The sequence below is a fragment of the Furipterus horrens genome, unplaced genomic scaffold (assembly GCF_987537825.1).
Source record: "Furipterus horrens unplaced genomic scaffold, mFurHor1.1.pri manual_scaffold_5, whole genome shotgun sequence".
Classification (NCBI taxonomy): Eukaryota; Metazoa; Chordata; class Mammalia; order Chiroptera; family Furipteridae; genus Furipterus; species Furipterus horrens.
Window position 1 is genome coordinate 118,120,699 of NW_028327175.1, and position 14,646 is coordinate 118,135,344.

Consider the following 14,646-nt stretch of genomic DNA (forward strand, 5'->3'; position numbering starts at 1 on the left):
ATTCACCAATTTTGATAAGTTTTTTTTTTTTTTAATGCACGCTGATATGACTGCTAACACAGCAATCTAACAAACTTGTTTCGAACAAAGTTAACGACAGCTCAGCAGTACTAGAGCCTTTGTGTGGAAAAAACTAAACCAACTTTTTGGCCAACCCAGTATTTGCAAAATCAAGGTCAACATGTAACATTTAGGGAATATCTTATGATACCACATTAAGAACTCTTGCCACAACCATGATAACAAGCACAAAAAGGCAAGCTACAGAGCAGAAAACATGCCCCCACACACCTGAGAAATGGCTTAAAAATCAGACTGGGCAGATAACCAAATAGAAAATTGTCCAGAGACTGAAACATGCACTTCACAGGATAGGACAACCCACCAGCCAGTGAGCCTCTGAGGAGCTGCCATCTCACTGGTGATTGAGAAGACACAGAACAATGAAACCCACTGTCTACTCCACTCCAGGATAAGTGCAAATGAGTAGCACATGGAGTCAAGATGCCTGTGGTGCTCCAGAAGGGTGTCATCACCTGCTAAGACACACCCATCCAGGACCAACAGAAGTGTACCTAGCCCACAGGAGACGCAGGCCCGAGAGCCTGAGCAGCACTGTTGGAAACACCCTGATGTCCCTGGGTGGATGGATAAATGCCTCCTGTGACTTGAATGAGAACACAGGGACAGCTATGTCCAGCTAGATCTGGCTAATCTCACAGACCTCACACTTGTGTCTGACAAGTGGCCAGACCCAGTGCCTCTGTGTACCACCATTTACAGGAAGATCAAAAATAGGCAAACCACACTTCTGGTCAAGATGGCGGTGCAGGCAGACATGGCTCGCTTCTTCACTCAACCACATCAAAATTACAACTAAAATATAGAACCATCACTCAGAACTATCAGAAATTGAGTTGAATGGAAGTCTAACAACTATGGAATTAAAAGAAACCATATCCATCCAGACTGGTAGGAGGGGTGCAGATATGGAATGGGCTGGTCCCACACCCACGTGTGGTGGATAAAAATTTGGGAGGGATATCTCAGGAGAGGTGAGTCCCAGCCCAGGGTTCCAGTGCCAGGAAGATAAGTCCCCACAACTTCTGGCTGGAAAAACTAGCAGGGGTTGAGTCGGTGGAAGAAATTGATGGAGCCCCAAGCAGTTCCTCTTAAAGAACCCACACATGGACTCACCTACTCAGATTCACTCCTGAGCTCCAGCACCAGGTAGCAGCTTGAAAGGCACCAGTGGTATAAAGGGAAGAACTGAAGTGTCTGGCATCAAGGCCAGCAGACGCCATTATCTCTTTTCTAAACCCTTCTCTTACAGAGCCAGCAAGCTGGTGCCATATCTGAGACTCCATCAACCTGGCTAATGCTGTTTGACCCACCCAACTTATGGACCTACCCAAGTGGCTTTTCCATATGAATGGCTGGTCTTGGCTCATGCTACACAACTTCCTAAATCCTATTAAACAAGCAATAAGTGGCCTTAGTGAGCCCCAGGCCCAGCACTAGCAGCAGCCAGCTTAGATTCAAAGCTTGACTTTTCCTGGGATCTCCAAGCCCAGTACAAGTAACAGCCATCTCAGATTGCTTTATAGCTCAGCAGGGTGGCCCTGGGCAAAGCAGAGGTGGGGGCTGACCTTGGCCTCCACCACCCAGGAAACCGCAGGGCCAGCGCACCGAGCAGATAGCTACAGACCATGTCAGAGCACCACCACCCTGCCCCTGCACAGCTGATCCTCCATGGAGGGTGGAGGGTGGTGCTAAGTGGTCACAGTCAATCCTTGCACCTGACTGACCTGGGTAAATCCCTCCCATTGACCTGCCAAGAGCAACGAAGGCTCAACTACAAGAGGAGGGTGTACTCAGCCCACATGAAGGGTGCACCTCAAGTACCCAGCTTAGGTGATAGGGGAGGCTGTGCCACTAGACCCTACAGGACACATACTACATTAGACCACGCTACAAAGAGAAGGAGTCAAAGCATTTCAACTTAATACACAGAAAAAAACCACAGGGAGGCTGCCAAAACAAGGAGACAAACATGACCGAAATGAAAGAACAGATCAAAACTCCAGAAAGAAAGCTGAGTGAAATAGAGATGAGCAATCTATCAGGTGCAGAGTTCGAAACACTGGTTATAAGGATGCTCAAAGAACTTAGTGAGGACCTCAACAGTATATAAAAGATCTAGTTGGAAACAAAGGACACACTAATTGAAATAACTATTTATAGGGAATCAACAGCAGAGTGGATAAAGCCAAGAATCAAATCAATGATTGTAACATAAGGAAGCAAAAAACAACCAATTCAAACAAGAAGAAAAAAGAATCCAAAAAAATGAGGAAAGTGTAAGCAGCCTCTGGGACAACTTCAAGAGGTCCAACATTTGCATCATAGGGGTGCCAGAAGAAGAAGAGGAAGAATAAGGAATTGGAAATCTATTTGAAAAGATAACAAAAGAAACTCCCCTAATTTGGTGAAATAGATGTGCAAATCTAGGAAGCAGAGAGAGTCCCAAACAAGATGGATGCAAAGAGGCCCATTCCAAAACACATCATAATTAAAATGCCAAAGGTTAAAGATAAAGAGAGAATCTTAAAAGCAGTAAGAGGAAAGAACTTAGATACCTACAGGGGAGTTTCCATAAGACTATCAGCTGATTTCTCAAAAGAAACTGCAGAACAGAAGGGATTGGCAAGAAATATTCAAAGACATGAAAAGCAGGGACCTAAAGCCAACATTGCTCTACCTAGCAAAGCTATCATTTAGAACTGAAGGACAGATAAAGAGCTTCCAAGACAAAAAAAAAAAAAAACCCAAAAACTAAGGAGTTCATCATCACCAAACCATTCCTATATGAAAGGTTAAAGGGACTTATTTAAGAAAAAAAAAGATCAAAACTATGAACAATAAAATGGCAAAAAATACATATCAACAATTGAATCTAAAAAACAAACTAAGCCCTGGGTTGTGTGGCTCAGTAGATTGAGTGCTGGCCTGCGAACTGAAAGGTCAGGTCGCCAGTCAGGGCAAAGGCCTGGTTTGTGGGCCAGGTCCCCAGCTGGGGTGTGCGAGAGGCAACCAATTGATGTATTTCTCGCACATCGATGTTTCTCTCCCCATCTTTCTCCCTTCCTTCGCTCTCTAAAAATAAATAAAATATTTAAAAAATAAAACAAACTAAGCAAACAAGAACAGAGATAGAATCATGGATACAGAGAGCGTTTTGATAGTTGCCAGATGGTAGGGGGTGTGGGGGAATGGGTCAAGAGTTGGGGGATTAAGAAGTACAAATAGGTAGTTACAGAAGAGCCATGGGGGTGTAAAGTACAGTATAGGAAATGGAGTAGCCAAAGAACTTACACGAATGACCCATGGACATGAACAATGGTAGGGAATTGCCTGAGGGAGTGGTGATGCTGGGTGGAGGTGGGCAAAGAGGGAAAAATCAGGACAGCTGTAATAGCATAATCAATAAAATGTAATAATAAATAAAAAAGTCAGGGAGACCCTTAGCTGGTCAACCAGAAAGAGGCCAGCTAGGCTGCTAGCAGGAGCAGGGACCAGAGCTGGCCAGGCAGAGGAGACAGAGTTGTTTTCTTTAGAACACTGAGCACTGGTGTTACTGCAGAACTCGAGGAAGATTTAAAATGCCCAGCCCAGTTCCCAGAATCCCATGTTTCCCAGACACACAAACTCGACTGAGAGTCACAGAAATTTTCTGTCCCAACCCTCAAATGCTCAATGACAGGACCACTAATCCTTTCCACACTTACCTATGTGCACCCTGCTCCAACCTCATTCTCCAGCACAGAAGGCCATCCAGTAAGGGAACTTTCCAGAAGAGGCCCCACTGGCCCTAGAAGTCCTGCTGAGTCTGCACTTTCTACTGTGTAAATGTGTGTTTACTCTGTAAATTTCTGGGTGTGGACTTTCTCCCTGGTAGATCTATAATTTCTCAGAAGCTGAGAACTGACCTGGAAAAATATCAAAGCTCAATAAAGGGAGGGAGATAAAGCTGCCTCCCCATACCCTACCACTGGTGAGGCAGGGGACGGGCAGGGAGAGGGTTCCAGTCTCTGGGCCCTGTGAATAGCTGACCCAGTGGCCAGGCAGAGCTTTCAGACCCCACGGGAGGGTTCGGATAGCTCCTGCCTACCTCACCTCTTCCTCTCCCCGCTTTCCAGCCAGTTGGACGCAGACCTATTCCATTTGAGAGTCCCCTAAACTTCAACGAGCCTTGCTCTTCCCCGGACCCAGTTGTGCCTTCTCTAGCCTCTTCTAACCAGAGGCCTATCAACCCAGGAAGAGTGAGGGACTCCAGTGAGTGGGTGCAGCTGACAGCCAGAGGAAGGATCCCCCACAGAGGAGGGAAGGAATGGCTGGAGGACCAGATTATACCTGGTGTGAGCAGGAAGAGCAGAGACAGGGGCTGGCAGATAAGGGCGTGATGGGGCTCCCTAGGTTTTAATAGCCTTGCCAGCTGACACCTTCTTCTACCTTCTGACCTGGAGCTGACCTCAGGCCAGGCACTGGGCACACACCCCAGTGGCCTATGTACAGAACGGGGTGGCCGTGTCCCCACAGGAGCCTTACAGGACAGCATGGGGTCTCCCACCGGATGGAGGCTGGTCCTAAGGCCAGCCACCCCCCCACCCCATCACTGGCCATTCTCTTCCAGGAAAAGTTGTGCCCACCTGCTGAAGGTGCATGTTGAAAGTAATTACAAGGTGGGTGGGCTCTACCTGGCATTTCTAGAAGAAAGACTGGGGGAGGGGCAGTGGCCAGACACCAGCAGACCCTGAGGTCACAGAAAAAACCAAGGCTGGGCTGGGCGACCCCACCCAGGCTGTTAGGAAATGGGAAGGGGGTGGTCAGCATGCCAGGGCAGATGGGCAGGCCCATTGGGAAATGTGGTGGCTCCTGCTTAACCCTCACATGACCATCCGCTAGGTGGAAGGCCCCCAGGAGCTGCCCAAGGAGGCCCACCCATGGGCAGGGTAACTGAGCACAGGGGCCTCCTTTCCTGGATTCCCCAAACCTAGCCAAGCAGCAGCCCCTCACAGGCTGCTCCGAGGGACTCCCACATCCCTCACCTGCCTGCTGGCCCAACTCCACAGGCCTGGGCTGGATGGGGTGGTGCAGACAGGACCGGCCCCTGCTGGTTCTAAGAGCTGCACCATGGCCCACCTTGGACCCTGAAGGTGGATTTAGGGTGGATGCAGCCCCCAGCCTAACCCCTGTGCCATCTACCACCAGGGCACCTGGCCACCAGACAGGAGGGGGTTAATGGAGCCCAGGGTAGTGGGGATGGGTTGGCCTGTGACAGGGCTGCCTACTGCCCTGGAGGTGGGGAAATCCAGAGGGCAGGAACAGCCAGCCCCCAGCAGACCTGCGGCCTGTTTTGCATGCGGGATGGCCCTGAGGAAAGGTGAGGTTCCCTGTGTCCCCAAGCCCACTGGGGCTCTGCAGCCCCCAGGGATGGCTCAGCTCTGGGAAGGCCTGAACTTTTGGGAGCCCATGGGGGGAATGGGACTGCAGGGTGTTGGAGGGTGCAGCTTCACCTGGCTCCAGAGGGTCTCCTTTTCCTCTCCCTGTCTAGAGGCCCAGGACAGCAACAGGAGGGTGGCAGGGTGGGCGTCTCCTTATACCCCCACCTGGGGGCCTTGCCCTGGATCCTCTGCTGGGCTAGGGCCTGCTGCCCCCTTAGCCACTCGGAAGCCAAGCCACTGTCAGCTCGTCCCATCTCAGGGCCTATTCCCAACCGGCTGGGTACAGGGCCCTCTCCAGTGCTGCCTCTGTCCACCCTGAGCTCTCCAAGGGCAGGGATGGGACAATGTGAGGAGCAGCCCAGTGCCCAGCAGCAATTCTAGGGCATGGTTGCTGGGGAGTTTGGCGCCCTTTGTTCAGAGACAAAACCTGACCCCACCGAGTCAACAATTTTGAGTTGAGTCTTGGGACCCTGCCTGCCACAGAGGCTTGCACCCTGTTGCTCTCCCCACAATGGTGCTGGGCCAAGGACCTGGGTGCAGGCTGAACGTGCTGCCCAACCCCCAAAGGCAACAAGTGCATAGCCACCCAGGTCAGCTCCAGGATACTTTCTTGCTCATGCCTTTCTCCAGGCCTACATGGCAGCCTGGCCTGGCTTGAGTGTCCCCCTTGGGGACACAAATGGACACATGGCCTAATTGCCAGGTGCCCAGTCCTCAGTTTATTCTGGAACAGGTATCACTACCCTGTTAATTCTGTGATAGTTTTGAGCTGGAGAACACCACAGTTGACCTGCCTGCCTTCTGTTTCTGATTTACGTGGGGTGACCACATACCTCAACTCACTTTTCTCCAGTCCCTTCAGCAGCGCATCGCTTTAGCATGGCTTGCTGTGGCCTGGGTGGCCCACATGTATGGGCTGAGGACCGTAAGTTTCCATGCTTCACTCACCCTGGGGTTTGCATTCTGAGCCCCTCAGTGCCGCCTCTCTCCAAGCTCCTCTCCCTGCAGGAGGCCTAACCCTGGTGGTGTTGCTGGTCTCCTGGGCAGCATTAGGCCCCTGTGGCCTGGAGGGAGTGGAGCACGGAGTGCCTGGGGACTCCGAGGGCCTGCAGTGCCCGGCCGTCTGCACCTGTGGCCACGATGACTACACGGATGAGCTCAGCGTCTTCTGCAGCTCCCGGAACCTCACACAGCTGCCTGACAGCATCCCAGATGGCACCAGGGCCCTGTGGCTGGATGGCAATAACTTCTCCTCCATCCCCGAGGCAGCCTTCCAGAACTGCTCTGGCCTGGGCTTCCTCAATCTGCAGGGCAGTGGGCTGGTCAGCCTGGAGCCCAAGGCACTGCTGGGCCTGCAGAACCTGTACCACCTGCACCTGGAGCGGAACCAGTTGCGCAGCCTTGCAGCCAGCACCTTCCTGCACACACCAGGTCTCGCTTCGCTTGGCCTCAACAACAACCTCCTCAGCAGGCTGGATGAGGGCCTCTTCCAGGGCCTAGCCAATCTCTGGGACCTCAATCTCGGTTGGAATAGCCTAGCTGTGCTTCCTGACACCGTGTTCCACGGCCTGGCCAACCTGCGTGAGCTGGTTCTTGCAGGCAACAAGCTGACCTACCTGCAACCCCCGCTCTTCTATGGCCTCGGTGAGCTCCGGGAGTTGGACTTGAGCAGGAATGCTTTGCGAAGCATCAAGGCCAACATCTTTGTCAAGCTGCCCAAACTCCAGAAGCTCTACCTGGACCACAGCCTCATTGCCGCTGTGGCTCCAGGTGCTTTCCTGGGCCTGAAAGCACTGCGCTGGCTGGACCTCTCACATAACCGTGTGGGTGGCCTCCTGGAAGACACCTTCCCAGGCCTGCTGGGCCTGCATGTCCTGCGCCTCTCACACAATGCTATCACCAGCCTGCGACCCCGGACCTTCAAGGACCTGCACTTCCTGGAGGAGCTGCGACTGGGCCACAACCGCCTCCGGCAGCTGCCAGACAAGGCCTTTGAGGGCTTGAGCCAGCTGGAGGTGCTCACACTTAATAACAACCAGATCCAGGAGGTCAAGGTGGGCGCCTTCCTCGGCCTCTTGAACGTGGCTATCATGAACCTCTCCGGCAACTGTCTGCGGAACCTTCCAGTGAGAGTATTCCAGGGCCTAGCCAAGCTGCACAGCCTACACCTAGAGGGCAGCTGCCTGGGCCGTGTCCGCCAGCACACCTTCGCTGGCCTCTCCGGGCTGCGCCGGCTCTTCCTCAAGGACAATGGCATCACGGCCATCGAGGAGCAGAGCCTGTGGGAGCTCCCTGAGCTCCTGGAACTGGACCTCACGTCCAACCAGCTCACGTACCTGCCCAGTCAGCTCTTCCAGGGCCTTGGCAAGCTGGAGTACTTGCTCCTGTCCCACAACCGGCTGTCAGCACTGTCAGCAGAAGTCCTGAGTCCCCTGCAGCACACTTTCTGGCTGGACATCTCGTACAACCACCTGGAGGCCCTGCCTGAGAGCATCCTTTTGCCACTGGGGCAGCTGCGTTACCTTAGCCTCAGGAACAACTCCTTGCGGACCTTTGTGCCACAGTCCCCTGGCCTGGAACGCCTGTGGCTGGATGGCAATCCCTGGCATTGTGGCTGCCCTCTCCGGGCCCTGAGGGCCTTCGCCCTGCAGCACCCGACTGTTGTACCCCGTTTTGTCCAGGCTGCCTCGGAAGGGGACGACTGCCAGCCACCTGTGTATGCCTACAACAACATCACCTGTGCCAGCCCTCCCAGCCTCTCAGGACTTGACCTACGTGATGTTGGCGAGGACCACTTTGCTTACTGCTGATCTGAGGCTTAACCTGGCCAGATGTTGCCATGAAGTCAGAACGAGCCCTTGCCACCCCTGGAGCCTGGTGGGCACCCAACCTCTCAGCTCCCAGTGGCCAGGCCCCACACTGCTCACTTGTTGGGGGTCTCTTCCCAGGGGCTTTGCTGGAGTGGGATCAGGACCTGTGAGTGCTGACCTGGTCCCTGGGGGGCCAGATCAGGAGGGTTGAGGGTACAAGGCCCCCAGTTGTCATTCATTAAAAGCAACCTAATAAACACTGCCTGTGACCACAAGGATGAAACTTGGGGGAGGAGAGTAAAGTGTCAGCCTGCGTACCTGTGGAACCCCTTTCTGATGCCAGCTCAGCTCGCACCCCTGTGGCTGCCTCAGCCCCTCACACCCTTCTCCTCTCCTGTACTTCGACTCTCTTCACTCTCTCCCACCCTGTGTCCTCCCAGGATGCCCACCTCCACCCAAGGAGCAGAGGGTACTTACTCAGGATCTCTTTAGGCAGTGTTCCCACTGGCAGCCTAGTCCTGGGAAGCCAGAGCACAGCAGAGCAGCCTCTGCTCCAAGAGTCCCAGCAGTTAGTGTCAACTGGGGCCTAAGTGGGTGCAGTCCTCTTTCCAGATACCCTACTCCTGGCCAAAGCCCTTCATGGTGATTCCTCCCCACTCCCTTCTTCCTCTTGGCACAGTCCCCCACCTTAGTACTTTCAACACTCCCAGGAAGTGGTACCTGAGGTTGTCTCCCCAGACGCCCCTGCCACCCTCACCCCAGAGCTGCCACACCTTCTCTGCTGACAGCCCCTCTTCCCTTGGAAAGAGTGGCGTTCCTGCCACTAACTCTGCTTTCCAGAACGCTCTTCTCTCCCAGTTTCCTGGTAAAGGTGCAGGAGGAGCCCTGGGACTGGCTGCATTTCATAGTCACCTCTCCTGCTCTGAGCTCTGCCTCAGGTCCCTGCAGTGTGGAGGGCGGGGCAGTGTTAGCACTACCTGCTAGCCAAGGGCCCCCATGCACATTTCTGACATCACAGACTCCTCTGCAAACTCCATTCAAACACATCCTCACCCTAGTATATTCAGGGCCCTGTGGATAACAGAACTACTGACCCAGCCTCCGGGACGGAGGGTGAACGCCATCTGCTACAAGACACACCCCTATACTAAGGCAGAGAGAGGACGGAGGGGGAATGACCCAGAAAGGTCAGACTTGTAACTGTGGTGGCGGGACACATTTAATTGTGGGCACCTTTGAAGTTAATAGCTTACAGGGTATTCCCTTCTGTGACTATCATCATAATCACTCACAACCCCACCTACAGCAAAGCATCTGAGGATGACAAAGTCCCTGCCAGGTTCCAGACCCACAAGCTTTGTGGACAACATGGAGACTTGGGTATCAGGTGTGGCCTGTCTACCTGGGGCATGTGAGTTCCACGACATGAAGAGAGAGTGTGCAAATCGTGGCACTAGGACCTCACACTGACCCCTGGGACCTGCCACAGACCAACCCAGCAGAACCACTCATAGTCAGCGGCTCTGGTGCCCAGATGCTGCTGAAGGGCTGAAATGTCTCCAAAGGGCCCAGGCAGGGAGAGGTGCGGACAGTGACAGTCCCATGGGCCAGCCCTGCCGGTTCCAGGAACCACACCCAGGACCTGGCCTCGAGTCTGTGAGCTTGAGCCCCACAGTGGCACCAGGAGGAGATGCTTCAGTCAGGACAGCTGAGCAGGTGTCTCCTTCAAAATCTTCTGGGCTATAGTGGAGATTGCATGAAAGGCAGGGCTCTGGGGGAACTCCTGGATGAAGTCTCGTCCCTCTTCCAGGCATCTCGTGAGCTCGGGATCCAAGGGCACAGAGCCTGTGAAGTCAGAGGGAAAGGGGCCAGGGAAAGGGTGAGGTGGTAAGGGTGAGGCCTGGCAGGCCACATCCATACACCTCCCACTGCCCAGGAGCCGCTGTCAGTGTTGCTTTAGCCCAGAGCAGACATCCATCAGCCTTGCTCTGGCTGAGGTGCCTGAAAGGACTCTTGGGTTCAATCTCCACCTGGATGGCCACCAGCCCACCTAGCAGGTCCAGTTCTGCCACCTCGGACTCTGCCCATTTGCAGAAAGTGCAAGGCAAGCACTAGTAACACGTGGCCATGCCCACAGAGGCGCTCCCAGAGCCCGAACCACAGCCATTCTGCTCTCGATGGGGTCTCAGCAGGCATCAGCTGTGGGCCCACTCAAAGCCTGGGGGGTGTTGCCTTCCCCTCAGCCTGTTTCTTTCCAGTTGGTCAGCAGTGATCAGCATCAGAGATGAACTGATACCCACAACCTGAGGAGGACAAGTGGACACAGCTGCTCATATCTTCCCCCTTCTTGGGCAAGTAGGCATGGGCGGGTGGGACCACCTGGAGCAGAGGCCGAGGGCAGCCCTGACCCTCTCACCTAGGAAGGGGACTCCAGCGTGTCTGGCCAGCTCCTCGCCACCTCCCCTGGAGAAGACGTTGGTGCACTCCTAAGACAGAGGCGCAGGGTACACCTGAGGATTCTTCACACTTGGGGAATTGGGGTCCAGGCCCAGGGAGCAGGTTGGGGGAACAGGGTGCAGCATCCTCTTCTCCCCCAGCCTCATCCCCACCCATCATGGGTAATTGCCCCACAACTTTCCACAACTTACTGTGCAGTGTGGACAGACAAAGCCGCTCATGTTCTCCACAATGCCAATCACCCGCAACCCTGTCTTCCTACAGAACGTCAGCTCCCGCCTCACATCCCCCACAGACACGGCCTAGCAACCAGGAAAGAGCAGGGACAGACCAATGGGAATCCTGCACAGTCAGCCACGATGAGTGTAAAGAGCAAGGGGAGGTGCCTGCCTGGGTGAGGTGGCACACAGAAAATGGGATGATGCTCTGCAGTACCTGGGGTGTAGTGACCACGACAGCCCACAGAGGGCTATAGGGGCGGAGGGCGTCCACAGCAGCCATGTGCTCATCAGAGGTCCCTGGGGGTGTGTCCACAACCAGGTAGTCCAGCTGCCCCCAGGCCACATCAGATACAAACTGCTTTATCAGAGCTGCAAAGACCCAGGCAGGACAAGGGTCTCAGAAGGCATCTCCCTATGCCCACCGCCTCCACCCGGCCTCCAGTGTGGAGCATCTCTACAGGTATGGCGAGCACGAGGTCCCTGAGCTGCTCCTCACCCAGGGCAGGGGGAACACAGTGCAGCAGGGAGGCACTCCCATCCCTGTTCCCCACAAGTGCCCCTTTCTTCCCAGCAGGGGCCACCCAACCCCACAGGGCTTCTGCTCAGGCCTCAGTAAAGCCAGCTGGAGCTGTGACCCTTTGGGATGCCTGTGCGGACACCTCAGCTTTCAAGGCCCGAGAGAAGGTAACCTGAGTGGAGCAGCCCCCGCCCTGTGCCTGATACGCCTGCAGCCTCAGTGCCAGTGGAGGGGCTTAATGCCACCTGTTGGTGCAGAGGCACAAGAGCCCAACCTTGGTGCCCCCTCCCACCCAAAACACACAGGTTGGGCTTGAGTCTGAGCAGACCCGCCCTTCCTGCCCAGGGGAAGGGGACTCCATTGCTAATGGCCACATAGCTACTTGGCACTCATGGCCCATACCTGCCACGTGGACACCCACGCCAAGCTGGGGCCTGACTGGTCAAGCGAGCAGCAGGCAGCCCATGGGAAGGGGAGGGCCAGCAGCGCTGGGCTCTTGCTCAGCTTTTTAATTGAGTATCAAGGGGTCAGCTGAGGGAGGCTGCACGGCTGACAGTGCAGTCCCCTGCCTGGTCATTACCATTCTTCTTGGGGCCTCTCCACACCACAGCCTCATCTGGCTTCTCCAGCAAGAAGCCCACAGACATGAGGGAGACATTCTGCTCCTGGTCCACGAAGACGGGCACCCAGCCACTGTCACACTGGTGCACGGCTCTGCCCTGCGCCCGAAGCATGCGGGGGATGCTGGGGCCACACAGGTCCACGTCAAGGATCCCCACCTGCAACGAGCCAGGATGTCCACATCGTGTGTAGGGGTCTTCCAAGGCAGGAAGAAACCAGCTGGCTTCACTGTATGTCCAACCACAAGAGGAAGGCAGAAGTGGCTCAGGAGGGGACAGGTACTGTGCTTGAGGGTGGGATGTGCTCACCTTTTTGCCCGTGTGACGCAGAGCCAGGGCCAGCTCTGTGGAGATGGTGCTTTTTCCAACTCCCCCCTTTCCAGAGAGGATTAAGATGATGTGCCGGACGCCAGCCAGGTTTCCAGGGTCTGTTCAGAAGGAAATGTAAGGAGACCCTTCACACAGATGCTCTTCGTTGCTCACTCACCAGGTTACCACAAAGTTCTTCCTTTGTCCTGAGCCTTGAGACCAGGGTAGTCCTGAGAGCTTCCGCTTCACTGGCAGGTCTCTCTGCTGGGCCCAGGCCAGACCCACTGGTTCCTTCAATGCTGCTGCTCCCACTCTTGTCTGAAATGCCCCAAACTGCTCCTCCCTGTAGTGTGTACGCATGCAGTGAGCCAAAGACTGCTGGCTCCCAGCTGATTCCAATGCAAACAGATGGAGACTAATGCAAATAGAGTTGTTACAGCCACAAGACACTTCTGTGCTTGAGCAGCTCCCACCCTGCTCCTCAAACCCAGGTCTGATCTGCTGGGGCCCAGCCCACTTGTCTGGGGTCAGAGAGGCATTCAAGGCAGCCTTGGACTCCAGTTCTCAGGAGGGACCCTTACAGCTCTGGGGACCCAGAGCAGCTGCAATCATGCATGTCTGTGAATGTCAGTGTCACCTGGTTACCAGCTATGCCTTAAGAAACACTAGATACACAAGGGTAGCCACAGGATTTCCCTGCTGTCTTTGGTGACTCCCATAGGTCCTGGGCCCAGCAACTCTGTGGACCCCTGTTGGCAGCCAACCCCTCTGACCCAGCTCTCTTCCTACCAATGAGCCCCAAATGTCACCAAATGAATATTCACCAACTCAATCCCTGCACCTTACAGGGGTTATCATCTGCATACACAGAATCCTTAGCCCCTCTGCAATACCCCCCATGTTCTTGCCCCAGCACTCTCAGGACCTCACCACGCCCCCAAGAAGTTGCTTTCTCCATCACCCTTCCCACATGCAGAGGGTTCAACGATCAACACAGAAATACAGTTCTTCCTCCTGACCCACCTCTCAAGGGTATGTTCAAAGGCCCCCACCTCCAAAGCCTCCCTAGGAAGAACTCAGAGGGTGGCTACCCTGGCTTTTGGGACTGGTCCTTGTTGCCAATGCCTTTCCTAGATATGCTTCCAGCACCTGGGGCTGGGGCACCTTGTAAGGTGACAAGGAAAGGACACAACCCCAACCTGGATCATTGCCTGCAAACATGAAGCCCCAGACCATGGCTTGAGGTCACCCCTGTAGCAGTTTAAAAGATTAATTGCTTTAACATCAAAAGGTATTTGGAAGTCAACTTTGCTTTCGCTGGGGTGGAGGGAAGGGCTGAGGTGGAAACACAGGAAGAGCCAGATGTGGATCCTGGTTCAGTCAATTCAGTCAAGTTTCTAGTCCCTATGACTCACTTTCCTCACTTGTAGGAATGGTAAATTTTAGCTTAGAATCAAATAGGACACTGATAGTCTCATCTGGTAACTGTAAGAACTTCTCAGACAACAATCCCTAGGGGTTAACCACAGAACCTTTAACTCCTAACTACCGAGTTCCTACTACATGTGAGAGGCTGTGCTGGAAGCAGTTTCTCCCCCCAGAAGAAAGTGAGGAGCCCCTTTACGGATATCAAGTCCCGCACTTGGTCTCATCCTTAAGTCCAACCAATCATGATTATTTGATACACTGGACAAGTCTGTAACTCTCTGTATGTAAGGAATCTTTCTAGAAAGATACAAATAACTGACGCCAGGGATTCTCTCTGGGTACAGGGTACAGAGAGGTCAAAAAAATTTTTAACTGGATACCTGGTTAGGCCTTTTTAATTTTTATGTGCATTTCCCCCTGGTTAAAAAAGAAGCTAGCTTTTTGTAATAAAATTAATCAACCTAGAAGATATTCTTAACTTTTAGCAAGTCTGCCGTTATTCTAACAACCCGTTTCAGATTTTTTTCCCCTCCAGTGTTGTTTACAATCTGATGGATGAATTTACCATATAAGAGCTTAGTAACCCAATGTACCAAACTAAAGGTCTTTCAAAAGATAATGTGGCAAACCCCTAATTATAAAAGCCTATTTTGGTTAATTTATGCAAATCTTATTATACCTACTTGTATTCTGTCCAACTCAACTTTCATTTTTTCAAGTATCAAGGTTTAGAAAGCTAGAATAAAACTTTCAAAAACAATTTTAAAGTGTTGGTGTCTT

The 14,646-nt window shown here is 53.5% G+C and overlaps 2 protein-coding genes across 4 annotated transcripts; one reads left to right on the top strand and one right to left on the bottom strand.

The window, feature by feature from the left end:
• Positions 1 to 4,882: 4,882 nt before the first annotated feature.
• Positions 4,883 to 8,616, top strand: IGFALS (insulin like growth factor binding protein acid labile subunit). Its single transcript, XM_090277272.1, has 2 exons — positions 4,883 to 5,443; positions 6,513 to 8,616. Exons 1-2 carry the CDS (start codon positions 5,302 to 5,304, stop codon positions 8,312 to 8,314), a joined length of 1,944 nt encoding a protein of 647 aa, XP_090133398.1. The 5' UTR covers positions 4,883 to 5,301; the 3' UTR covers positions 8,315 to 8,616.
• A 1,339-nt stretch (positions 8,617 to 9,955) lies between these two features.
• On the bottom strand, positions 9,956 to 12,555 carry NUBP2 (NUBP iron-sulfur cluster assembly factor 2, cytosolic). 3 transcript variants are annotated; one of them, XM_090277283.1, is made up of 6 exons: positions 12,439 to 12,555; positions 12,090 to 12,288; positions 11,207 to 11,361; positions 10,963 to 11,073; positions 10,731 to 10,800; positions 9,956 to 10,159 (listed from the first exon to the last, which is right to left on the bottom strand). In XM_090277283.1, exons 2-6 carry the CDS (start codon positions 12,241 to 12,243, stop codon positions 10,014 to 10,016), a joined length of 636 nt encoding a protein of 211 aa, XP_090133409.1. In that variant the 5' UTR covers positions 12,244 to 12,288; positions 12,439 to 12,555; the 3' UTR covers positions 9,956 to 10,013. The 3 variants fall into 3 exon arrangements, with proteins under 3 accessions (XP_090133409.1, XP_090133408.1, XP_090133407.1); XM_090277281.1 differs by lacking the exon at positions 12,439 to 12,555 and having other exon boundaries at positions 10,091 to 10,617; positions 12,090 to 12,276; XM_090277282.1 differs by lacking the exons at positions 10,731 to 10,800; positions 12,439 to 12,555 and having other exon boundaries at positions 9,988 to 10,159; positions 12,090 to 12,276.
• Positions 12,556 to 14,646: the final 2,091 nt, after the last annotated feature.